This window comes from Etheostoma cragini, chromosome 9 (genome assembly GCF_013103735.1).
Source record: "Etheostoma cragini isolate CJK2018 chromosome 9, CSU_Ecrag_1.0, whole genome shotgun sequence".
NCBI lineage: Eukaryota > Metazoa > Chordata > Actinopteri > Perciformes > Percidae > Etheostoma > Etheostoma cragini.
This window is the reverse complement of record NC_048415.1, coordinates 19,614,353-19,641,941: the sequence shown is the minus strand read 5'-3', so window position 1 is coordinate 19,641,941 and position 27,589 is coordinate 19,614,353. Positions and strand designations below refer to the sequence as shown.

The window sequence follows — 27,589 nt, the reverse complement described above, 5'->3', positions numbered from 1 at the left end:
TGCCTTTCCGACTTCAACGGATAAGGAGTTGCGCTGTACAGTGTGTTTGTTATGGATGTCTGGGTGACGGAGGATGTTGAGGGAGTGGATTTCCGTTTCTGTTTCTTTATTAAATTGTCATAGGTCACTCTGTGTTTAATTTTCAAGTGGTTAAACAAATTTGTGGTGTTCGCTTTACTTGCAGCCACTACCATGTAGCAAATCTTGCACGTAGCATGTTCCTGCTCGTTGTCAGATTCCTTGAAGCCAAACTGTTTTCAGACAATGGAGTTTTTTTTTTTCCTTTTTTGCTTACCTAACGCTGCTGTGGCTGCCCTCCTTCTGCCATCTTTACTCTCGCTAAGTTTTTAAATTCCAGCGGGTAACATGCACGCGACCTGCCTCCCCGACAGTGTAGGCTGAAAGCGTTTGGCTTCAGGAGGGGCGGATGTGCGCATGTGCGCATGACGTGTGTGTGCGCGCGCCATTCAGAACATGCGGAAATTACAAAACAGAACATGGCAAAATAATCGTTTTTACTCGATTGTACTATTTTGGTAATCGTTGGGAGCCGAAATCGAAACCGAAATTCAATTAATTGCACAGCCCTATGTTTTGTTGGAATTAAGCTATAAGCAGAAGGAAACTCTGCTAGATGCTAGCTAGGCTAATGTGCAATGGTAAACACACAAAATATGGTATACGTAGCAGAGCTTGCAAACTGTGGCTTTTTGTCAACAACGCGAACATTGTCAACATAACTTACTGAAGAGCCAAAATACTTCCACACCGGCGACTTCAGTGAAACAGGAGGGGATTCAAGTTTTATCAATGGGTCTCCTGCATCTGCAGTTGCCATGCTAACTTTTGACTGGCTGTAGATAAATTAGAGGCAGTTGACTTGCAGCACTGCAATGTGTTTTCTTTCTGCTTGACAAGCCGACCGGACGCAACGTGGGGGCGTGGCACCATTGACTATTCCATTTTTTTCCACTCAAAAATCGAGATTGGGACTTCAAGTCATGACTCATGACTTGGTTGCTTTCCAGGCAAAGTCACCACAAACCCTTCTAGCTAGCGGCTACCTTCAGTTGACGTTAGCTAGTGTTAGCTGATACAAGCAATATCTAGCCTGAGACATATTTTGGGCTTCATTTAATAAACATAACCTGTAGTAGTACACAATCATATGTGTAGTATTTTGATTACAATATATGGAAGTACTTTACATTGCCTATTTACGTTTATATTTATGTCTTTATTTCCATATCTCACTGTTAATTACCAGCATCTGTACAGAATCAACAGCGGCAGACATTGTTGTTTACATGTGTGATGTCAAAAACTGTAACTGGGAGTACAACAATCTGGTACGAGTTCACAAGTAGTTGCGGGTGTGACTCCAGTTACAGGGTACTTTCATGGATAGAAGGTTGTGGAAACACAAGTTACGGGTTACCTGGAACGCAGCATTAATTTTGGTGACACCCTTACTTATTGCTATGTTGCCTTTTAATGTAAAAACATCTGCCCAGAAACAGCACTGCGCCTCCATTCCCCTCTTTTCATTGTGGTACAGTATACTTTATCTATCTGCTTCAAATACATCGCACCTTTAATGCTGTAGTCTACTCATATCAGCCCTTACCATTTTCAAAATGTGAACATCTCCCTCTCAGTTTCTGTCACCCTCCCACTCTATATTGTTGTCATCTCTGGCCCTATATTTTCTCAGAGATATTGCCTCCATCACTATTCTTCTTTTTAGTGATAGTCTGTTGTTTTGCACAAATATCTCTCTTGTCATGTGCTAGCCATGTCCCTATTTTCACCCAGCCTGACCCCCAGATGGATTCTGATGCTGATTGGAGGCAGCTGGTTCCCTGACTCCACCCCCTACCCACCCCTTTCAGTCTTGGTAAATCAGAGGCCATTAAAATACCAGGCAAAAGATATAAGATGCACATTTCACAAGCAAACAACATAGCACATGGAAGCAAAATCTGGACTACTGCACTGCAGTGCGGGATAAAAGACAGGTTTTGCATGTTGTTTATATATAATACAAAAACACAGGAGAGTGAAATTCTATAAGTGAATTTGACAATATTAGTGTTTCAGTTTTCTGAACTCTTCCTTGCTGCTGTTCAAATCCAGACAGTACTCCGCTCCACTCAGTTTGACCTCACTTCTCTGGCAGGCAGAAGAATATTGCACCACATGCACACCATCAGGGAGCCTGTCTCTGTCTGTCCATCTGTGCCACTCTGCACATCAGTTTGATTCAGTTCATCTGTCTGGTATCAGCTGATGCTGTGATCATACTCTTGAACACCAAAACCAATGCAAGCCAGTAAACCATGCAGAAAATTTGCCTTACAGGCACAATTCGTTTGAAAAAATTATGTAAAAGTGATTAAAAGGTCCCATGGCATTTACTTGACTTTAACATTAACATGAGTTCCCCCAGCCTACCTATGGTCCCCAAATGGCTAGATATGGCGATAGGTTTAAACCGAGCCCTGGGTATTATGTTCTGCCTTTGAGAAAATTAAAACTCAGATAGGCCGATCTGGAATCTTGCCCCTTATGAGGTCATAAAGAGCAAGATTACCTCCACTTTGTCTGCTTTGCTTGCCCAGAGAACAGGCCCATCCATGGGAAAGAGACATCATGGCTTTCAAACAAGCAAAATGGCAGTTAGTCAAGGCCACACCCCCAGCCTCCACCTTGCCCCACCCCTCCTCAAAAGCTACGAACACAGAAATGGCACACACTAAGAAAAGCTCATTGGGGGACAGGCGGCTGTAATTCTGCACCAGGCTGAATTTTGGGAAGGAAACTTCCGATATGGTGGTGGGGACCACTAAGGGTATATAATAGAATCCAAAGAGTACCATGTCATGGGACCTTTAGGTAGAAGACAAAACAAATGGGTCAACAACGCAATCGGACAATCACTGGAGTTACTTTCATAAGACTGTCCACAAAAACATTTTTCCCAGCTGAAAATGCAAGCGCTCTTCTGAAAACAGCCCGCTTGGAGCTTTGGAGGCACAGTCAGTCCGATAACATTTTTAAAGCCTAGAAATGTCGTATGATTAAATCATTTAATCCCCAGTCAAATTAGCTGGAGTGGCAAACTGGAAGTAGCCAGCTCAGCCGGTGGTTTGCGCCTGCTTTATGGGATCCATAGAGTGGAGTCATTGTGTGCCGATCATGCTGGTATTTTTACACCCAGCAGATTAAAGGCTAATTTTTTTCTTCTTCCAACCTGGATTTTTTTTTCCTATGTTTTTGTGTGTAAGGGACTGATAGGAACAACAACCTTTAAAATTGGTCCAGTATGAAGCGTGAATGCCTTAACCGGCAGCTATAGACCAGGCTGCAATGTAACGCTATGGGGCGCTTGTGTATCAATTTCATCCACTGGTCAATTTTTCGCAGTTTTATTTATTTCTATTGACTTTGAACGATGTAAATGGTCTGTTCTTTTATAGCGCTTATGTCTAAACGACTACCTACTGAAAGCGCTTTTACATAGTACAGAAACCATTAACACACTTTCATACACTGTGGCCGAGGCTGCCGTACAAGGTGCCACCTGCTCATCAGAAAAACACTCGCACACATTTATACTTCGATGCACATCATCGGGAGCAACTCGGGATTCAGCGTCTTGCCCAAGGACACTTCGACATGGGACTGCAGGGCAAGGGATCGAACCACCAAGCAATTGTTTTTATGTTTAAAAAAAGAGAAGGGCTGACCTCTTTAGAAATCCTGTCTATAATGTTGCCAGACACAGAAAATGTATCTGAGATTGACAATGGCAAAATAAGCACTTTTGTAAACGTTAATAGAAGCTGCAACTTTTTGGGCTTCATCGACCACTTGGCAACTCTCATAGGAATAAATGGGGCCCACCTCCAACAATGTGTCTAGTTTTCTTATAAATCCATGCATTCAACAAGAGAACAGTCAAGCCGCAGTTGTTTTATAGCTCCACCCCCTGCAGATTTCTTTTGGGCATTTTAGGCCTTATTAGATAGGACAGTTGAAGACAAGAAAGGGCAACAAAGGGTCGTGGGTCAGAATCAAAGCACCAAAGAGCAAGCCTCCTTACACGAGGCGCACGCTCTACCAGGTGAGCCATCCATGCGCCCCACCCCCTGCTGAGTTTAACAGCGAATCGTTCATAAATTAAAAAGGTTTAGCACTCGCTAGTGCTACGTTCTTATGTGAGTGCTCTGATTAATAAATATATTTCAAAATAGGCTATATGATTTAGCCATTCAGCGGCAACAACGTGTTGCTGCTTTACGGTGGCCAGGTGGATAAGTCAGTTTTTGATTGGTTCCCGCAAATTTGTAACGGAAGCAGGATAGAATAATGTACAGGTTTTTAGCCTGAGCTGCAGGGATAAATCAAAACGTCAGAAGATCAGACGCATCAGGCTCCTTAGATCCAATTGTCAAATAGTCGACTATATAGGGTCAACACTTATAGGAAAATATCTAATTGGGATTATTTTGACTCATATTATATACTATCCTCATATATTGCAATTGCGGTATGATTTACAATATTGGAGGGAATGATCCTTTTTGTATCATTAGGCTCATTTTCATTCAAAATGCCCATATACAGAGGCTCAGTCCTCGTCGTAGCAACCTTATCCCAAAAGCTGTCCTATCAAACAAAGGTCTAAAATGCCAAAAGAATAATCATAAAATATATATTTTAAAATTAAAGGAAATTAAAGGTATTATAGTGTGACTATTACAAAGATCTGTACCAAATATACTGTAGAATAGGATTGTAGGTTGGGCTCTTTAGAAAAAGACAAAGATAAGCTAAACAACTGCCAACAGCGCAAATGCCTTTGGAGAAGGAGGACCGAGCAGGTCAAAATATGTCACAGGGTTCAAATGAAACTGAACTGGCTGGGAGAAGCTGTGAGTCAGAATAGAATGATAAATATTTATCGACTGATGTTTATCTCTCCCTGAGGGACCCCCGAGGTGTGACGAGATCTCGTCCCACAAGATGTCGCAATGCTAAAACGTTACAATATTTCTCGGTAAAAAGAGTTGTCTTGTGATATCAGTACACAAGTGCAGACCAGCAGCCAGCATGATGGAGTCTGAATCGACCTCAAAATTGATGCTAGGGTAGCCCTACTTTTATGTTTACTGCTGCAAATAATGAAACGCAGAGGAGGAGAAAAAAGCATTCTGTGTTAAATGTCCGTAAGTACGTGGGCATACAAAGCCTGCGTTTGACCCTACGCCGTCGCCTTACGTGCACCTATCAAAAAATGTAACTTCACGTTGCATTTCCCCCGACTCACTTTCTGGTTCTACCTTTCCGTAAACATGAAATCAAGGAGGGGGTTAGCTTTTCTTGCTACAGATTCCCGACCATAGTGAGAAAGCACAGGGGAGACGCTTTGTTTCTCTTACTATGTCTCTAGAGTCGCTACTCACTCCAGAGCTAATCATTGTCACTCGCTCTACCACATACTCCCTCGTACAATTACATTCATCACAGGCCAGACATCAGAGGGAGGCTCTGAGATCAGGGTCCAACCTGGCTGCATGTGTAACAGGTGGCCCAGCTAAATAGGGTCAAACTGGGATAATACAAATTTCACATTTCATTGAGTTGGGTGAAAGAATATTGTGAGTCATCAAGTGCGTTATAAGACTCAAAGCATACAGGACAGGCATATGTTGGGAAAACGTTTATCATGAATCTTCGGTAAATGTGAATATATGACCCCTATACAAAACATGCTACTCCAAACATTTAGCAATCCAGGTTGTATGTCAGCCTTCAAATTATATTTGTTTTTTTACTTCCCAGTTCATCACAGGGGCTGGTTAAACTCAAGCTGATAACTGAAACAATGAGACACAAGGTATTCAGTCATTCATCAATTGGACACGAGTATTTCACTCATCTTTCCTTCCTGGGTGAGACCCATTTTGAAATCATTGTTTGCTTTTCTAAGAATGACGTTGACACACTCTTTCCACAGAAAACCATAAGGCAAAGTGGTGAGAAATGCTCTCTTGCATTTCAGTCATCTCTTACAGAGCTCTTATGTGGCTTGTGAGACATCCATGTAGCCTCCAGGTCTGGATACTAGTTGGGACATGGGATACTCAAATAGCCCATTGTAAAGGACCTTTTTGTTTCTTGTCGCGGTGTAGAAGTGAACACTGTGGCCACATTTTCCCAACAACTGTCACTTGTTCTTTCACTCTCTTCTGACCAAACATCCATGTTATGTTTAATACATGAACTATAATCAAATGGAGGGCAGATTCCGGGAAAGCAGAAACCGAATCAAATGTATTACCTGGCCCTGATCCCCCTCCTCCACTACACATTTCTCTCTCTCACTCTAATCAGCCCACGGGCCATAAATTAGATTTATCACTGGCACCAATTGGAAAGGGGAGAAAAACGGGCTAGTAAAGATGAAGGCAGAAGGAGAATGGAGGCCAAATGAGCCATGGTTGAGTCCTAGATCACATTTGTTTGAACTCACACCACCAGGGAGTGTTTCAAAAACTAATACCACAAACAAGAACAAAAAGAGTTTGCTACTTCCTGGTGACAACTATGTAACTGCGGTAAACAAAACCATACCATTACATTTAATCTCATTTATCCGGACCAACTTGCTCATCCTGTTTTGTAAAATACCCCTATGTTCTACGCTGTATCATCCTTACATATCCTGTAGGCTCTTAACACAGTATCAACAGATCTGGTCAACTGTTGAGTGAGCTGCTGCGGGGCAGTCAGCCATTAATTGTCTAAAACACTGGGAAATTGGAAAACTAAAAGCTGTGCAGCACAAACATGCAACTTCACTCTCACCTACATTAATCGTTTCAGAAGTTACCTTTACTATGACTGCTTCTGCTTCTGTAGGGGGCAGGTATTTGCAAAAATCCTGAAAATATGACATTGCATGCTGGTTGCCAATAATAGCCAGATTATATGTGTGAAAAATATCAACTATTTTTTGAATTACAATATCTTTGGTTACACTAAAAGACAACAATGGAACCCCTTGATGAAACCATTTTCCTGCTTGTAGGGTTTTATCAGAGGACAGCTGTCTAATAAATATGAGGAGTCTAGGTTTGTGAAACGAAAACGAGCAGTGTGTTTTTAGCCTGTAATTCTGCTTGACAATTCAATAGTAAAACAGTCTGCCAGTTACTATAAAACCCTATATTGGGAGGGAGAGATAGACCTGTCTGCAAGGGGGATTTGACAGCAAGTGACACCAAGGCCATTGACCATGTCATTGGGATTAAGGGCACTCAGGTAAAAGACAGGAACCTAACATGTCATTCAGATAGCAAATAGTATCCATCACTAAGGGGGGTGGGGGTGGAAAGAACGACATTATTCGACATATAAGGCAGCCGCCATAGCAACCCACTATGTCAAGGCTTACTTGAGGCCCAACTAGCCTTGGCTGCAGGTAACAGACAAACTGGAAACTAAAGAGCAAAAATTGCAAAAAATTAAAAAGAACTAGAGGGGACAGCTTTGAAAACTATTGTCATTACCCACCGGTCAATATCCCGGATGCATTTGTATCTGTCACATATTACTCCCTATATTTTCGGGTCAGCTATTTATTTATATCCAAGTAATGACATTCAAGAAAACAAAAGTGCAATTTTTACACCTAGTAGGTCAGTCACAGCATGGTGGTAAAGTTGCATAACGCAGGGTACACTTAATTACACGCAAAACAACCGCTTCTTTGTAAGCATTATTGCTTAAACTGATGCATGCTTTGTCCCAACACGGTATAATTCATGTAAATATATTTGGGATACATACAATTTTTACAGTTACTTTAGCTACCACGAATGTATGACGAGCAAAGTGTATTGTTATTAAGTAGTACAGTGTTACTAACCTACAAGTCCTGCGCTGATTTCCTTTATAATCGTAAGGACTATACATCTGAAAGCATTGTGAGATCTACATTTTTTTAAACTACCGTTACTCAAGGTTAACTCAAGCTGTGCTGAGATTATACTAGAACATTACATTGCCATTCCTGCAATTCCACTATCCATCCATCTGTAATTCTACTAGCGTTAGCCAATATTTATGTTTTACATATTAAAGTGCGCATACGTTTACGTGGACTTTGTGCAACATTTCCACACAACCATTGTCGTAGTAAGCCGAAAAGTGCCTTCTTCTAAAGAAAGGTACAGGGGCACATTGGTCTCAGCACAGCACAAAGAAAGGCAGCAGCCTAGGCTAAACGTTACAGTGTTGCTTCCACTACTGGTAGCTTGCCGATCGACAAACGGTACACTTACAAACGCTAGCAAGAAAACTAACGTTTGCTACAACGTATTTCTGAATTGTCCACTTCAATTTCAAAGCCAATAATACCGGACGGAAAATATAGCAAGATCATAGTTAGTTGAATATTACAAGGCATACTACAAATAGCCAATTGTGCTAGCTAGGTTAGCATAGCCGTTTTCTGACTTTGGGTATGTTTGATTTGTACATGGCCTGTGTTTGTTATTGGATTAACGTCGCTGTCTAAATAGCTAGCTAGTTAGTTTACTGAAGACAATATGATAAATAGATAATTTGTTTAACGTTAGCGGGCACACAAGCGAGCATTCCACACTTTTAAAAGAAACGTTAGCACGGAATTTGGCGATGAGCCACATCACTTGCGGGATAACTAGCTAACGTTAATAGCAAAGCAATAGCTTATTACCGTTTTTACCTAACGTTAGCTACGTAGTAACTAGCTAGCTAACGTTAGCTGCTGGCCTTTCTTCACGATGGCATAGTAATGCCAAAGACATCAGTAACACCGCGTCTCTTTTCAATTGCTAACTTACAGGTGACGTTATTACAGTATCCCTTGGTCTCAACTCATTTAAAGTTCAGCGATATCGTGGCCTAAGATACCGCTAAACTAAAGGCAACCGCTAAAGAACCGGTGTAGCCCGTCGTTAAAATCGTGTGCGCCTAGGAGAGGCTGCCCAGAACGCATCTTGTTCTAAAGCAACTGCCGATGTGTCGCTTGCCTATTCACAATATCATCGAATTACACTTACCGGTAATAGGTTTCTTATTCTCAAACCAAACCACGAGCACACCGGCTGATTTTAAACGAAGACTCGCGTCAAAGTAACAGAAATAAGGGAATTTATCCAACTTATTCTTCTTAGTTGTTTTCTCCACTTCCTGATTAAGACGGTGCCATTTTGAATAGCGAAAAAATATTTCCGCCGCTGTCGTCACGCGCAGAGCCGCTTGGGGATCGCAAGCAGAAAACAGCCAGGCCATAAATAGTTCATCACTGGGATGTTCGCACTCCCAAACCAGTGCTTTAAATTAGAATAAATAAATAAAAGAAATTAAGGCAGATGAGGCCAGAAATTAACCAGTTACAGCTCAGATATTCAACTAAAGACTAAATGTCATTAAATAATAATAACCTAATAATAGTAGGCTAAGCTCAGAAAAAAACGTAATAAGATGTAGCCTAATGTTAAATTAAAAAAAAAATACTAGGCTGATATGCTAGGCCTCCTTATTTATTAATTGATATTTGTAAGACAATGTTAAGTTAAACTCTATTCTGTTCTCTTGTTGGGTTTCTGTAAATAACACCACAAAGTACGGTCTAGATTAGCTCTTTGCAGTGAGATAACTGTTGTTGTGATTTGGCGTTATATAAATAAAATTGAATTGAATATTCTGCAAAGGAAAATGATAAGGAAATTGTTTAGGTTGTGTAAGGTATGGTGTATATAATACTACTGTATACATCCTTGTGTACGTTGTATGACCAGTTAAAATCTCTGGAAGGGAATAGAGCCATTAAACTATTGCTAAACTAGGCTACTATAATAATAAAAAATTGAGTCAGGCCTTTTCAACCAAATCATTGTAGGAAAGAGGTCTATGACTAAATGTTCCTCCATGAAACATTGACTATTATTGATATGATTGTCTTTCTTTATAAAGCACCTGTGGCTGCAACTATTGGCTATTTAAATTGAGGGTCCATTTATTTTGTTCTATTTTTTTATTCAAAGGCAACCTTCCCTCTGATTCCTTTAGTCAAAAATAAATAAATAAAGAAATTCAAGCATAATAACAATGTTCTTTAAGAGAAACACAAATCTTAATTTTCATGAATAAATGATAATTTCTTGCACTGATCATATCTGGACAATCGCAATAAAAAAAAAAAAAACAGGGATTAATTCATATTATGTGCATGGCATTTCTGTATTTTTAAGTATAATTTTCTGTGCATGAACATGAACTGAATATATTTAGTTATTGTTTCATAAATGGTATTTTTATTTTAGCAAATCACCTGGACTACTTCTCCGTGGACAGTTATTGTATAAAAGCATATTTTATTTTTCATGTTAAATGGAGTACATGTCCATCTTCCTCTTGCAGGTCACTGTTTCATTTTGGCATCCATAAGTCCATTCTGCGTTATTGAACAACAGAGCTGGAAGAGCTCCAGTTGTTTCCAGCAAACACACACTGTCACTGCTTTCCTGGTATCACAGTCCCCTTTTCCCAACAACGGAGGGTGGTGGGAAGCCAAGGGCGGTGCTTGTGTGTGTATATGTGTGTGTGTGTGTGTGTGTGTGTGTGTGTGTGTGTGTGTGTTGTGCAAATTTAAGATAATGTTTGTGAAAGATATTGGCAGTCCGGGTTGTGCTTTGTCTTCCCTGTCTAATAATGCTGTATTGTTTCATATCAGCAAGGTGGTGGTTGATGATACAGGAAGTGAAAGCAGCATCCTGGCACATTTCAGTCAAACCTTTAGGATGCATGTTAGCTTATCAGTGAGGACCATTTCAGTTTAGACAAATATTGCTCTTGAAATTTACTAACTTCACTCTATGACAATTGGTTCAACATGACTGCACAAACTTGTGATGGACCAAATCCAAACACAACAGACAGACAATTTTTGGAGGGCATTTTAAGCATTTATTTGATAGGACAGATTAAGGGGAGAGAGAGGGGGACATGTAGCAAAGGGCCACAGGTTGAGAATTTAACCTGTGGCTGGTGCATTGAGGACTAAGCCTCTGAAAAGGGCGCAGGCTTCCCAGGTGAGCTTCCCATGCGCCTCATGTTCAAAGACAATTCTGATACAATTTTAATATTCTGGATAAAAAGCATAACCTCAAAACTAAATGGAATGTAGGCGGAATTCAGTATAAAGAGTCTGCTCTTTTTGTTTGAATTTGGTGCACCCTACTGGAAACATACTGCAAACACTTGGTTTAAAGTGAACTGGATTTTGTAGGCTACACGGCCACAATGAGGATCTGCCTCCATTATGACTAAAAAAGCATTTTCAGTCATGACAGCACACCTTCCTGATAGAACTACTCTTTCAAATGTAAGTGGACTGTATGTATATAGTGCTTTTGTATTCTACCTAAAGCCCTTTTACATGGAACAGTTACATTCATTATTCACACACACAGTGGCTGAGGCTGCTGTACTGCTCATCCAATACACGATAACAGACAAAGATTAAGGACACTTTGACACTGGACTACAGGGCCAGGGATCGTACTCTCAACCGTCCAATTGGTAGGCCACCCCTCCACCACTGAGCCACAGCCGCCCCAACTGTGTGTCTATTCAGCAAATGTTTGTTGTGTCTCTTACGTAGTTTAGTAAATATTACAGCACTCTCAGTTCAGAGGACGTCAAAGACACTTCCTTTGTTTACATTAGCTTAACAGAAGCAGTGAAAAAGTGTTTGTTACCAAACTCAAACTAGTGGACCTACTGGAATGTCAAAACGTCTTTTGATTGATATGTCTTAGGCCACAGTTACCATTAAATTAGTTAAACTGAACAAAATTATAAACGCTTTTGTGTTTGCCCCCATTCTTTATGAGCTAAACCAGTCAGCAGCTGGTGTTATAGTCAGGGTCGACCTGACTGCAGTTTGTCGTCGTCACCGACTTGAGTGACTAACACAGATTTAGACAGATTTGTGAACAACATTTAAGAGAAATAAGCTTCTTGTGTACCTACATAGTCTTAGATCTTTGTGTTCAGCGAATGAAAAGTGGGGGCAAAAACCAAAGTGTTGTGTTTCTTTACAATTCACTTTTGGTGGTTGACCTCCTAAATATAATAGAGCATTGTCACAGCCATACAATCGATACAATGTTAGCGTATTTGTGAGTATATCTCAGAGCTCACAATTCATAGTTTCATCAAACACAACATTAAAGCCTGTGTAGAACAGGAATCAGGTTAATTATAAAGAGTATTGCAGCATAAAGTGGAATGTGTGCCTGTTCACTAATACGACTTATGTAAATCTCTGACAAAACCAAATTGCATAACTTTTCCCCCCAAAAGCTTCTTTGTCTCCACTTCATTATTTTCCCAGTAAAGGCCATGTCTGCCTGGGGCCAGCAGTAATTTGATTAATCCACCGAAGGAGTAGCCAGACGGTAAGAGCTTGCTCTGGTTCTTCTACATTCTATTCAAATTTACAGATCTCACATGGGATTTTATTTCATGCCATTCTACTTTAAAAACTGTATTTCATTTGTTCCAGTTCTAATGAATCAATTGATCTCTTGGCATCATTTTAGTATTGATTTGATCAAATATTAGCACAGTGTTTCTGGAGCCGATTGCATTGACTTAAAGCTGTATTGTATTTTAGTGCTGTAGATTCTACCGGGAGAAAGGCTGAACAGCTGTCGAAGAGATGGAGACCTTAGTCTTTTTATTTTCATTTTCTGCCCTCGGCATTCTTTATGCCATGAACACCATTCCTGAGTTTCAAGAGTAAGTCATACCATTTTCTGATTTCTTATCACTCGGCTTATACCTAAGATCTATACACTGTATAGATTCACACCTTTCTGTTTTGGGAAAAAGCTGTAAATGAGTGCTATACAGTTATAGTTAACAACTTAAATACAACCAAAACACATACAATTATTACCCATACTAGCAAGTGTTAATGTAATAATATACAATCTAAACTGTTAATAATAATAATAATCAAATTAAAAGTATATAAATGTACAATACTGCAGGTGATCCAGACATAAAACCTTACCACCACTAGAGCACACTTGAAGCTCATAAATCCACGACCATGTTAAGCACTACTAATTTTAGATACACAGTTTTTTTTCTTCCAAGAATGTATTGCCAATCGCGTCTTTAGATGTGTAAACTCTTTGAATAATTAAACCTGGCATTTTTTTGGTGGGGCTAAGAGAAAGAATAGGGAGCAAAGAGACGGGAATGTGAACAGAATTTGGGGAGACAATCGGAAGCGATGTTTGGGATAATTACTTTTCTGAGCTGTAAGAAATTATTTTCTTATTCAATGGTTATCTGTTTTGCCTTGTTTCTTGGCATACTGCCTTTATAGTGCTGTCTACAGTTGATGATTGTGAACTGCATCTCTGAAGGCTGAATAAACAGAGCCTGTGGTAAAACATTCCCTCACACTTTTTACCGCTTTTAGATTTCTCATTTCCGACAGACTTTTACACGCCTCCTGTGTGAATCTGTGTGGGCATTGACAATCAATACAGACTGCACAGAAGTGTTTGATAAATTGCTTTTGACATACAATATGCCTTATGCTTTTCCACTCTGCACACAAACTGTATTGGGTGCATAAATCTTCCTGTACTGTTGAATTGGAGAAGTAGCAAGGGACCTTCCCTTTGCTCTCACAGCATTGTTTTCCTTCTGTAAGCACACATTGTGAGTTTTCTAAGGATGTAATATTGTTTACTAGGAGATACCTTGAGCACATTCATCTTTTTCCAGTACAAGGCAGCGGTACCTTTCCCCAGTAAACATGGCGGGCAGTGCTGAACTAACATGGCCTTAGCTGGCTGCTTCCCACACCTCTGATTATATGATTGATTAAACCTTTGCAAAGCTGTGATTTAATATAAGCCACTGGTAGGCAACACAGCAGCTTATACTGCAAATTAAGAATTTAACAAAGGAAAATTGTTACCATTCTGTAACTTTATCTTTGTAAAAAGTGGACGTTGCATACAATACAATGGCACAAAGAAAGATGTAATCTTGCAAGAGTTTAATCAGAAATACTTGGAACACAGAACCAGAATTTGCTTGCCAAACATCAGGACCAAGTCGCACTTAATATGTATTTAAAAAACATGGATTAAAATGAGGCTACTCCTCGTACTTAACGCAACCCTAGGTGATAGGAGATCAGAAAGGTAAATCCAAGGTGACACTGCCGTCTCACCAGGAATCTGACTAACACATCAGCAGTGCCTGTGCTCCATCTGGGTGCAGTTATCAAACAGATTCCCCTCACACTTCGGCATTATTTTCTCCCTGTGCTAACTCTGGGTGTTAGGTGATTATCATTCTCTCTGACTTCCCATTCATCATCATTTACTAATTTAGCACTGCGAATAGAGGACCGACGCAACTTTCATGGGAAAAACTAATTAGTAAAGAGAATGAAGCAGAAAATCGGAAGGAGATTGGTGTCTAAAAGTGTCAGCAGTGAGATTGTAAAGATGTGTTTATGTTTCTTAGATAACAGTTAAATTCCTTTTCTTTCACAGGCCTTATACGATCTTGGCGACTGGCGTCGCCGTGTTGGTGGTCGTGTTTCTGTTCTACTTCCTCATCACTCGTGGCAACCCACCTAAAGATGCCTTATTCTTTGGTAAGTATGTGCATTTCCAGACACACATGCAAAAGGTTTCCAAACAGTTGTACAAAGGTTGAATTGTATTTACCATGAATGGGATTTTACCTGATATGTTGAAAGCGGCTTAGACTATTCAGGCTCAGAGCAAAGCCTAGCCACACTTTTCTGAGGCAAGACTTACCCAACCCCTTCTACAACTGACCTAACCCCCCCCCCCCATGACTGACACAAACCCTTTTCCACATCTGAACCAAACTCCCTGCATGACTGACCCAACCCCTTCCAAGCTGAGGAACTTCACAACCCTCGGACACACCTAAACTTGTAGATATTCTTTAAAGACTTGAGCAAAATCCCAGCTATTGGAGACTGGTCATACAGGAGAAGAAACCTGTAAGAAAGTATGTTGTTCTGTATAAAACCATTTGTACTCCACTACTCCACTCTAAACGCCATATGGACCTTTACATTCATGTTGATCATGTGACGGTGGCACCTTGTGCACCTTTCACACACGTTTTCCACAGTCATCATCATAAATCTTCATGTAGTTCTCGGAGTTACAATTGAGGGCAAGCTTTCATTTTTAAATGTAGCCAAGATAACAGAAAATAAATACACAATAACATTTTAATTTGGAACACAATACACAAACAGTGCATGATTGTAAAATACAATCCATGGGAGAGAACAAGGACATGCAAGTCACTAAAAACTGTTGTGTGATTTGTGTATAGCTATCGGTCAAACATGTTCTCCATTTCCAGCCAAGGGTTTTCCTGCAAACTTAACCCGGCAGCTGATGCCACGGGCTTTGCTGGTGGAGCAGAAACAAGGTGATGTATCGGTAGTCTGTGCCCAGGGCGATGCCAGTGTTGTGCAGGAGAACAACAACAATGAGGACAGAGCTGTGGCAGGCTCTTCTCAATGATAGAGAGCCATAATCCCCCTGCTATCTCACCTGTTAGATATCAGAGATAAACCTGGTTGTCCTGAGGATTACAGAGACACTGGAGAGACAAAATCTTTGTGTGTGCATCTGTGTGCAAAGAGTGTGCGAAGGACAGATAGGAAGGATGTGGTACAGCGCTTTAAGCCGTGGTATCTGCAGAAAGATGCCTGTGTCATAACACAAAGTGAGTCCCGTTATAATGACATTGTGAACAAAAAAAATCTATAGGCAGCAAATCATTGAAATGGCTTTTACAGATGTTCCCCGTGAACCTAAATCACGGATGCAGATAGATAGATAGATAGATAGATAGATAGATAGATTTACAAAGTGAAAAACATTTTAGACATTGAAGCCTCTGATCCTCTGGGCCTTTTTGACATTTATTTGTCCAAATTTATATGTGGACGCTTTTTTATAATTAGTATTTTATTGTTTTTTTTTAACTCCACTGTTACACGCTCTCATCTGGTAGCAATATATTAGAAGTATTTTCCCCAATTTGGCACGTATATTTTTCTGCCCTGTCATTGATGTTTAAAGATATTTTTTCCTATGATTCCACTTTTACCAACTCCGTGCTCCACTTCTGGAAAGCGGGCTCCACAATTGTGTTTGTTAATACTGATACTGTATATTCTATGTAATATCCATCTGCAGTTATCAGTGTTTGTGGAGTCAGTTCAGTCAGTATGGAGTCAGTGGAGTCCATTGCCTTACATTGTTTACCCCACATGCTTCTGAGCCTGCCATTGTGAATGTGGACTGGGCAATTTATACTAGCAAAGGCAACATCTTTCCAGTCATTAACTGTCCAATGGGCATGTTATCCACTATAACATCCTTTTACAGTTTATCATGGACAGCAGAGGTACTCTTGTGTGTGCCCAAGCTGTTGTTATACTCCTTAATTATATTGTGACATTACATTTCACGTTGCACGGCACACTGATGATGTCTTTTAATGGTCCAAGGCATCTGATCATCTCCCACGATCATCTGCTGAAAGTCTCCAACATGCTCTAGCTAATGTTTTGGTAAGGTGGCGTGTGTTGTGGTCCATTCATTGTCCACCAGTGAGATTTCTGCCGTCAGAAAGTCAACCAATGGCCCTTTCCACAAACCTGCCCTCCTGGCACTCATAATAACCCCCTTATCAAAGTATTTTTAGTAATTAATTTGAAAAGAAAGTCTTTGAACCTGGAAAGGGAGTTGTTGGTGTTGTAGTTATACATTTGCAAATTACATAGAAGGGACACACTGTTTGTCTTATTTCAGTGCTGGGGTGTGGGTATTGGGTACAATTTTTAGCTCTCAAAACCTCCTTGCAGGAAGCACCTAGGGAGTTGGACCATTGACAAAAGAGTCTGTAAACATCATGGTACCAGTGTGGTTTTTTAGTTTGGATTATTAGTGTGACCCACATGCCAGTCATGTGTTTCTGCAGCTTTACCCACTTCACACATGGCCTTTCAGCTCTGCTGGGCACTTAACTTGAGGATAGAAGAAGGCTGTTCACCATGGACTCAATATAAATATGCCTCCGGCCTAACTCATTGCTCAAGATTTAATTTTCTCCCCCCGCTGTCCCATAAATCACTGACAGCCAGCTAAGGGGAAATATCTTGAACTTAAAAATACATTGAAAAGAGGCTGGGAATTATAAGTTTAGGTTTTCTGCCATTCTAGTCATAGCATTCTTTGCTAATAAGCTGTATGTGTGTGTGAGTAGGTAGACAAAGCAGATTGAGTTATTACATGAAACCTTCAAAATCCCAGTGGCTTCTGAATGACGTTTGTTCAAAGCTGACAAAGCTGCTTAACATGTCATTAACATGTCAAGGTTTCGCACACACACACACACACACACAGACACACACACACACACACACACACACACACACACACACACACACACACACACACTGGCTTTTAAAATAAGTAATTTCTTCATTTCCAGCATAAGGTAGATGTTTTTATTTCCCTGTATTGTTTCTTGCCTTTGCAGTTTTTGCTGTTTTTTCCTTTACTTGTGTCATTGACCTGGTGAGTGCCTTGGAACATGATGGCATTGTCTCCGGCTTTATGGAATTCTATCAAAAGACAGTAGGTTTCTTATTCTTACATCTAAAATGCTGATAATAGTAATGCAACAATAACTGGATTTCGAACAACAGCTCTATTCATGAAATGTCTGTGTTTTAGGGGGAACCCTATCTGGGGACAGCCTATGGCATCATGATGTGTTACTGGGATGGAATAGTGCACTTTATTATGTACCTGATGATGATCAGCAGGATAACAGACAGGTAGGTGATGGTTAAGTCAGTTCAAGTCACATCAAGCTCATTCATCTTACTCTTATCATATCACACCATATCTAACTGAGCAAACAACTACGTTTCTAAGTTGTGAAAGCTTTCTGAATGTAACAGTAATACACTGCATTCCAGCCCTAAGATTACCATTAGACACATGATAGGCTTCAGGCTTCCTGCTGTATCCAAATATTTGATTTTGCTTAAAGAAATAGAGATTCATGAATTGCATTTGATTGCATAAAATTCACTCAATGGCCTGAATAAAACAGTATTTTCAGAAGAAAAAACAGGGGGTCCTCTACTCTAGAGTGAATAAGTCATGGAGTGCAGTGAGGGAGATCAAGAGTTCGGAATGAGAGCTGCCTCGGGGCAGGTGCTAGCATGGAAACAAAATCTTCTTTTAAACAATGCCAGCTTTTGACACTAGGAGAAATTGTGTTGGGCTTTGTCTTATCCAAAACATGTATGATAGACATTGGGATTGGGCGCTATATAAATAAAATTGAATTGAATTGAAATTATAGAGCCATGTGTTACCTCAACTGGCCAGCACTTGGCTTATCAAACTTGATGTTCCTTCTATCTTACATGTTATCTCTACAAGTATAATCACCTTTATTATTTTGATTTTTCTCCCAGGAAAGCCTACCGTACCCTGGGCTTGTTCTGGGCTGGCTCTTTGTCTGCCAACATGACTGTGTTCATTGCTGGTATACTGGCAGGTGAGCCTCATCTCCTATTCCCCCCTTTACCAGTCCCATGATTCCAAGCGTTAATCAAGTGAGCATCTGCACTGCGGTGTACAATAAGTGTCACAGTTCAGCCTGCCAACAGAATACACACACGCTCCGTGCCTCGCCTGCCGTCACAACCCGCAGAACAAAGCAAGAAACAGACTTAAAGCATCTGTTGTTGGCATTTCAAACTGCATACACGAGTGTCACAAGATCAATCTCTTCTCCAGGCAATGGGTTGTTCTCTGTTGTATTATCACAGACATACTGCACTGAATGCCTTTGCATGAAGTCCCCTTTAGACGTTTTATTTAGAAACTTAATTACAGATTTACATTGAGATGTTTAAAGTGTGTCTTTGTATGGGTAAATAGAAAATTAACAATTTTCTTTTTTTTGTGGCAGGTAAATATGGGTCAGAGATCCGTCCAGCCTTCTGGATCAACTTTCTCTTCCTTTTGATGCCTGTATGGGGAGCCATTACACTGTTCATCAGGCCCAAGGACAGACCACTAATCGGTGGATACAATGTAAGTCTAACGCATGAATGTGGCGAGGTTTAGAGCAGTAGTGTTTGCTGATTGTTTTTTATCAGGGTAACACAGTGCAGACCAGTTAAATATGATCCAGACCATGAAAGATGACAAAGGGTGGCCATTTAATTCATTTAAATTCATGGATTCCAGTAATTTCCAGTGGTATAGTTAGTGTGATAGTAGGATTTTCCGGTGTACACACCTAAATCTGGAAAATCATTGGAGATTGTGAGTAAGTGGAGATGCTATGTTTTTACCAAATTTCAGTATGATGTTTGCCACATAAGAAACAAAAGGATAAGCCTCACCTCACCTCACCTCACTGCTATCTTGATTCAAACTCAAGTTTGCTTGGTCTTAGATATTTTTTGGATTTGGAGCATCTACAATCAATGGTTTTTCCTATTACAATGGAACACATCAACTTATGTGAAAGGTGTTGCTTGTTGCACAGAAAACCCAACACTACTGTTCCCCTCAGCTCTAAAGAGCTTTTTAGTTTTAGCGTCTGTCAAGTCAGTGTTTTGGTTTTCGGGCCCACAGCTTTACTCTTTTGGCTCACTCTCATTAGCGTGGTTTTCAGCTGCGTTTTAGCTCTGATGAACCGACTTGAGGCTACCTGCCTGGCACCAAACGGCAGATATACAAAGTTAGCAACCCGCTAGTGAACACAGTGGAGCAGGTGTTGTTAAAGTGAGAGTGAGAGTAAGCTATAAAACAATTACCTTGACTAACCAGCTCTATACTGTACAATGTGTTGATCCACAGGCCCAGCATGCTCAGAGCATGAAGCTGATCTGGCGTCCCTCGGATATTATCCTGGTGGTACTCCTGTTAGCTGCCATGGCATTCACCGCACTCAGAGGCTTGGTGAGTGTACATCACATCTGGACAGAGTTTAGGGGCTAAACGTTAAGTAGCCTGCAGTCTTGCTCATGCAGAGTGGAGTGTTAAGGGTTCAAACCGTGTGTATTATTTTTGCTTACAAGCAATACACTAAACTAATTGAGCCATATTGAAGTGTTGTGCATTTATTCTCTGAAAACTATCAGTCTTTAAAAAGCAATGATAACGGTGTACACTGTATATAATCAAAAGAAGTCTTTAAAATACTTATTCACTTTCTTGCAAAGAGCTCGATAAGGGGATAGACATTTGTCTTATGTTGGTAAATAAAACTACATCAAGCAGCCGATTAGCTTAACTCAGCACAAAGACTGAAAAAGAGCCAGAGAGGCTCTGTTCAAAACTCCGCCTCCCAGCACCTCTAATGCTCACCAATTAACTTGTTATATCTTGTTTCCTTACATGATGATGCATAAACATCCTAGACATGATGCAGTTTTTGTTGTTGGATTATGTTGTCTTTGGACAGTGCCCGACTAGTTGTTTCCCACTGTTTAAGCTACTGGATGTAGCTTCACATTTACTGGACAGATATCAATCTCCTTAACATATAACTGTCAGCAAGAAAGCAGATAAACAAGTTTTCTAAAATGTCAAGCTATTCCTTTAACCATGTTCAGTATCAAAATTGATACTAAAAACACTTGGATGTTCATTTGTCATTCAGACAGTGTCAGGGAGATGCTGAAATCTGTGGAAACAGTTGTAGTTTTTGGTGTGTCAGATTGAATTGCATTATATTGTAAGGTATTCTTGTTATTTTGTCCACCCTCTATAGGCGGCTCTGGACTCTCCACTCGAAGCCTGTTCCATCTACCTGAAAAACTATGAACCCTACCTGAAGGATCCTGTGGGCTACCCCAAAGTGATGGTGAGCGTTTTCCTTTCTCTCTGTCTCCACTCTCAGCCTGTGTGTGTTCTGCAGCAGCACCTGAGCGCTCCTCTTCAGCCTGTTGTAAATAAAGCCACGCAATGGACCTCTGCTTTCCTGGATATCACTCTGAGTGTGCTGGAGGCTTGTCCTTATCTCCTCCACTCTTTTCGTCGTAGCTGATTACACAGCCATTTTTCATCATTAAAGCAACAAAGAGTGAGGGTGGAGAGGCCAGCGCATCTGTCTTTCATTTGTGTAAAATGGATAGCAGATTATTATTGTGACTGGCGGTGGGTCTGCTTTCTTTTTAATTTCTTCCTCTGACCCTACTCAGCTGTGGGTTTTTTGTTGTGTTTTGTTTGGTGTACACAGCTTTGTCAATAGGTTATCCAAAGACCTTGTCGGGCCTGCAGTCCAGTCACAATTGCTAGTCATTGATCAGACAGACAAACCACATGCTGAGAATTTGATAAGCTAATCCCTCTTTTAAAGCCCCCCATCAGCATCTCACTGGGTGGGAGGAGAGTGTGGGCAGCATGTGAAAGTATTTCTTGGGTAGTGGCCTTTGCAAATCTTTGCTTCTGTGTGTGTGTGTGTGTGTGTGTGTGTGTGTGTGTGTGTGTGTGTGTGTGTGTGTCTAGCATAAGCTGATGGGTGTTTGTGTGTATGTGTGGGTGTAAAGAAATGAAATTAGGTTTGGTCTGTTGCACAGGGTTGCACTGTTTCTGAACTGACCGACCTCTTTATTCATTGATGATGATGAACGTTATGTGACAGATTTCCATGGCAGCACTAAAAAGACATTCGAACAAAAGACTGAAGGGCATATGTGATTGGCTTTCAGGCCCTGGGCTGAACTCATTAGGATTCATCTAGACCTCAGACCGAGAATAAAAAGAAACTGTTTAGTGGTATAATTTGAGGTTTTTTTTTAAGTTGGGAAACTGGCTTTCGCCAAATATTTTAAGTTGAAGGTCAAGACAGTCTCTGGAACAACTTTGTGCGGGGTAGTAGTCATTTGTGCTGAGGGGGCAAATTTGTGTTTGAGAGGCTGCTGAGCTGAGAAGTGGCATAACGCTCCAGTACTGTACTTAAGAACCATTCAGAGATACTGAGACTTTATATGAGTATTTCCATATTGTAAGAGCTCATTTTACTTCTTTACACTTCAGATTACATGTGTCTTGTGACCGCAGTTAATAATCACACCGCAGAACAAAATGTTACATTCAACTTGAGACGAGATTAAGGTTATAACACGATGCCGTGTTAGTTGTCATAGCTAGACCCAGTAACATGTGGACCGTATACGACATCAAAACACTGTTACACTTCAACGATTTAAAGCTCTTGAGCACACGTGTCAAACTTAAGACCCGCGGGCTAAATCCAGCCCCTGGCAACATTTTTATCCAGCCCATACATCAATTCAGATTTTCTACCTTTTTTGGCATTTTCTTCAACATTTTTGTCAACTATGTGAGCCCTATACAGTCAATGATATTTGACTTTTTTGATGACATAAAAGCCAATAACTTGACATGCCTTGCCCTTGATGTGATCCTCATTTTCCACGGTGGCCCTTAGGGAAGCTGAGTTTGACACCCCTGCTCTAGAGGGAACAAATCTGAGTACATTTACTTTTGATACATACCTACACTTTACTGATAATACTTGATAACGTTTATTTTTGCTGCAGTTATTTAAGTATTTTTACATACTAGCAGTGCAACGTTCATGCGGTAAATGATTCTGATTGTAAGTGGTTGTATTTCAACATTAAACACATCCCTCTTCTATATTCAGTAAGTGTAGGGGAAGAGCACTGCAGTCTGGAAGCAAAAGAGCATGTACTGTATTAATTATCTGCTGGATTGTTGGTCAAGGCCCAACAACATAGACTGACAGGGAAGATGGCACTTTTCACTAGATCCCTATTTACTGGAATATACTATACACCAACAATTGTACATACCCATTGAATTTACGCATGTTGTAAAATAGAGATCAAATGTTTAAAATAAGATATAATCAACCCACCGAGTTCTTAAGTTATCACGTTTGTTTTTACAGATGCTGTACTTGTTCTTCTATGGACTCCCTCTGTTGGGTGCATTTGTTTACGGTCTCCTCAAACCCGGGTGCTCGTGGATGTCAGACTGGACTGTGTTCTTAGCTGGAGCCATGATCCAGGTAACACCACAAAGACAAGCGGTCAATATGTGAAACTGGCTCTGAATACATAGTTTAGGATACAGGTGTTGCATACTGAGGTGGGTTGCACTGGCAGTTTGGTGCATTACATTACGTCACTTGTGAAATTACTTTTTTTTGCCTTTTATATTTAGATTGCCTTTAATTTATTAAAGTCAAATTAAAGTAAAGTTTACATCCAATACAAAGAGGTCTGCCATGCTTGACTGTAATCAAACTCATTGTAGTGAGCTCCCATCCTGCTAATAATCACCTGGATCACACATTTCCTATTATAAACAAGCTGGTTGGTGCCATACCTGACAGAAAGTATCCATTAACCACGAGAAAGCATTTGATTAAAGCCTTGTTTTCCTGTTTATAAGAAGTTGCAGAAACTCTGTTTCCATTTTGTACATCTCCTGTGCAGCGGCTTATCTTCCCCTTTTAGAATCCTTTTCTTTATACTTTAATTGAAGACTAATGACTATGGCGGAGAGACTCAAGGTAACCCATTCCCTCCTAGATATTACTCTGGGGGGTTGGTGGAAAGAAACATTTATGTTTCAAATGACCTCCCATCATTGTGAATGTCTAGAACAAAATAGTGGAAGTAACCGTCTTGATAGGTACATTATGTAGTATCAGTAAATGGAAATGCAGTCTAACTTCTGTCTTGTTGTCTGTGTCTCCTTTTAGTGCCAGTGGGCCCACATTGGGGGGTCCCTCCACCCTCGTACTACAGCTCCATTTCGTATCCCAGATGATGCTTTCTGGTGTGTGCTGGCAGCTAACTTGCTTTACACACTTACTCCCATCATGGTGGTCTCGCGGGTTTACAGTAACCACTATTTCTTCCTGAAGATTGCCCCGTTTCCTGGGCAGACAGGTTTGCCAAACAGCGAGGAAAAAGATACTAAGTACAAAGACAAATAGTAATTCTTAAGGTAATTACTTATTACCTTAAGGGTTCATGAAGAGCTGTTTAAGGTCAAATGCCAAAATACAAGATTAATTTGCTCAACATCTTTGGATCAAGTTTTTATTTCAATGTTTGCTTGCAACACTTTGATTCATTATGTCATGCATGATTACTGAGACAGCTGATTGGTCTGTGAAGTTGGTTTATATGGCAAAGTGTTTAGCCTGGCTAGTGGAACAGTTCTAGGGATGGCCAATCTGTTGGTCCACCACTTTGGTTCAAACTGAAATATCAACTATTTTATGGATTGTTAAAAAAAAAATTTGATCATAAAAAACTATTGAATGGATTGCCATGAAATTAAGGTAAGACATGTTTGGTGCCCATGCAACAAACCCTAATCACTTTGGTGATCCCCTGACTTTTACTCTTGAACCACTGTGTGGTTGACATTTTTGGCTTTTAATGAAATGTCTTGACAACTGGATCCATGATGCCAAGAGGATGAATCCTTTTGACCCCTGACTTTTAATCTATAATGCCAACCTTTTCTGTGAAATATCTCAATAACTGGTTGATGAACTGGCAAACAATTTGGTATGGAGATACAGTATATTGTTCCCAGATGATGTTTTCTTATTGCTTTGGTGATCCTTTAACTTTTCCTTGAGTACCAACAAGAGGTTGAAAAGTCTTGACAGAAACTGTATGGATTGCTTTGTAGTTTGGTAGAGACATTTATGCCCCCCTTAAGATGAACTATAAGAACTTTGGGGATCTTACTGATGTTTCATGTAGCGCCAATGTCAGTTGTACATGTGCTTAGAGCTAATTAGCAAATGTTAGCATGCTACCTCGCAATACTAAAATTAGATGGTGAACATGGTAAACATCATTTCAAATCTTCATTCCAACCCTAACTGGCCCGCCAGACACCGCCTACTAAGAGCCTGGGACTGTCGCACTGTTGCTTGCTCTGGAGGAGACTACTAGAACTGTTGGGTCCTTGTAAATTCTGGAGTGTGGTCTATCTGTATAGTGTCTTGAGATAACTCTTGTTATGAATTGATACTATAAATAAAATTGAATTGAATTGAATCATACCTGCAAAAAAAATCAGCATGTTAGCATTGACATAGTGAGCGTGTCAGAATGCTAGCTGGACTTCACTGTTCCTTTTTAGCCAATCACTGAGAAACAAATAGATGAATGAGCATTAAAGCATCAGTTATAAGACCCTTCTATAACCTTGTACCTTAAGGACTTCAGCAAATTGGACATTGATGGTTGAAACAGCGTGCTGCTGGGGTTTCATTTTTAGGCCCAATCCCAAAGTCCGTACTCACAAACTTTGGTGCACATTCTTGTGAAATTTGTAAAGGCTTAGGGTTGTCCCATTGACAGATTTCAAAGGATGTGAGGGTATGAGTACACACTTACAGAGCCCTTTCCATGAGTCTTCACCAAAGGGAATTGCCCACAGTTCAAAGCGCTGTGATGTTTACCGCGGAGACCATAGGAAAAATCTGGAAATTACTAAGGTAAACACAGCACAACACACGACCACGGAGAGGATCGGACCTGTTGCCCAGCTTGTGAAATAAATTTGGAATCAGGCAGCCGTCTCCTGTGCCTTGGCTGTGTGGAAAGCAACAAACCTAAAATGAAAATTCACAAATCCGGCAAGTGTCAGCAACATCTTTGTTTTTAAACGTCGCCAAGGTAAAATGTGATCTCGTGAGGTTCTGTCCCAATCTCATTTATACCTATCTGAGCCCATGTGGCCTCACACACTCACTTACTTAGCACATGTGATCAATTAAGTCTGTGAGTCTTTAGTCCTTAGTCATCAGAGCTCAGTTTAGGATTGGGCAATTGGGTGTTGGGGGGGTGTTTTTAAAAAGTGGGCAAATAGCGTCATAAAAGAAACATAATTAGAAACGAATATATATATCTATATATATATATAGATATATATATCGCATCTTATGATGTACGCAAATCAATAAATGTGCACACAGAGCAGAAGACTAATGAGGGTAATATAAAAGCAAATAGCAGGTATTGTGTTTTCAAGATTAGTGCCCAGTGTTCTATATATTATATTATAATAATGCATCCAACTACTTCGTTCTGTACAAATCAGAGGCTTCAGTTTTCTGACTCTTTACAAGTAAAAGTCTTGCTTTATAATTAAGATTTTAAACATCCAACTTAACATTGGAATCATTCAATGTACATCAATGTATGATGTATTATTTAGACTTATAGTCAAAGGCAATCTGCACACATGCAAAAGTGCATAAATGTCTGAAGGAAACAGGAAAAACTCCCACATTAATAGCCACATGTATGACTGAACCAGAAGAGTGTTAAAGCGTCAACAGTCTCGAGTGGAGCTATTGAAAATGCTGCAAAGCATCCTCTGCACATTCAACCCAACAGGAAAGTGTGGTCAATTTCTTTAAGTTTGTGAGCACAAATGAATGTGAGAAATTGGATTTGACTCCTCACATTACCTGCAGTTAACTGCTTCAACACAAACAAGTGAATGACTTTAACAAGACTTCTGTTTTTCAGCGTGTGTGCAGTTAATACAAAGAGGAGATTAAAGCTGAAGAAAATCTAGCATTACCAACTAACTGTGCAACTTGAAGTCTGTCTAACGCTACAGATGAATTGGCAAAATAAGTTATCTATGAAATATGTAGTTGTCAATACTAAACATGCTAATTTGCAATTCATTAAAAAAACTAAAATCATTCCAACAATAGAGACAGATAGTCAATTTTACGTTAAACTGACACTGTCTGTGAAACTGATTTATTGCTGCAGTTTTATATTGCTGCCGGCTGATTGGCATCTTTCTATGAATTAATTTGTAAACCTGTTAATAGTAGGCTTACTTTTACCGTAGTCTTCTTTTTGTGGCATTTTATGCCTTTATTTGACAGGACAGCTTAGACATGAAAGGGTAAGAAAGAGAGGGGGACATGGAGGTTGCAATTGAACCACCGCAGGACATGAAAGCTTTTAAAATCTGAATAAAATAATACTTTACTGGAGGCCCTGCACACTCATGGTGTGCACACACACAGCTGCTTTCACTAAAATCTCCCTCTTTCTCCCATTAGTTTAGCTTCACCCGTTAAAGCTTCATGTAATTCCCTGGACAGCTCTACCGTAGTCAACTTGAGCAGAGGTCTAATCAGTCAAAACTGTGCAGGAACTTTAGAATGCACGGCATTTTAAACTTGTTTGGTGCTGACATTCCTAAAAGGTGTATATTGTTTAGGTTGAAGATATCTTGCAGTATGCTTATTAACTGTAATGTTTGGAAATCTCCATATTAGCCCACAGACGTGTGAAATAGACATTGTGGGGTTTTGAGTATGAGAAGAGGGGGGGGGGGGG

The 27,589-nt window shown here is 40.2% G+C and overlaps 2 protein-coding genes across 3 annotated transcripts in view; one reads left to right on the top strand and one right to left on the bottom strand.

The window, feature by feature from the left end:
• Positions 1-9,318, bottom strand: part of si:ch73-63e15.2 (protein strawberry notch homolog 2) — a 60,267-nt gene extending 50,949 nt beyond the window's left edge. For both annotated transcript variants that reach the window (XM_034882611.1, XM_034882613.1), the window contains exon 1: positions 9,114-9,318. The gene's annotated coding sequence lies outside the window, so the exon portion shown is untranslated. The remainder of the gene's footprint in view (positions 1-9,113) is intronic.
• A 3,079-nt stretch (positions 9,319-12,397) lies between these two features.
• tm6sf2 (transmembrane 6 superfamily member 2) lies at positions 12,398-24,275 on the top strand. Its single transcript, XM_034882622.1, has 11 exons — positions 12,398-12,518; positions 12,737-12,861; positions 14,649-14,752; positions 17,698-17,795; positions 17,895-17,998; positions 18,650-18,732; positions 19,150-19,274; positions 20,049-20,150; positions 20,965-21,057; positions 23,134-23,253; positions 23,953-24,275. Exons 2-11 carry the CDS (start codon positions 12,782-12,784, stop codon positions 24,187-24,189), a joined length of 1,146 nt encoding a protein of 381 aa, XP_034738513.1. The 5' UTR covers positions 12,398-12,518; positions 12,737-12,781; the 3' UTR covers positions 24,190-24,275.
• Positions 24,276-27,589: the final 3,314 nt, after the last annotated feature.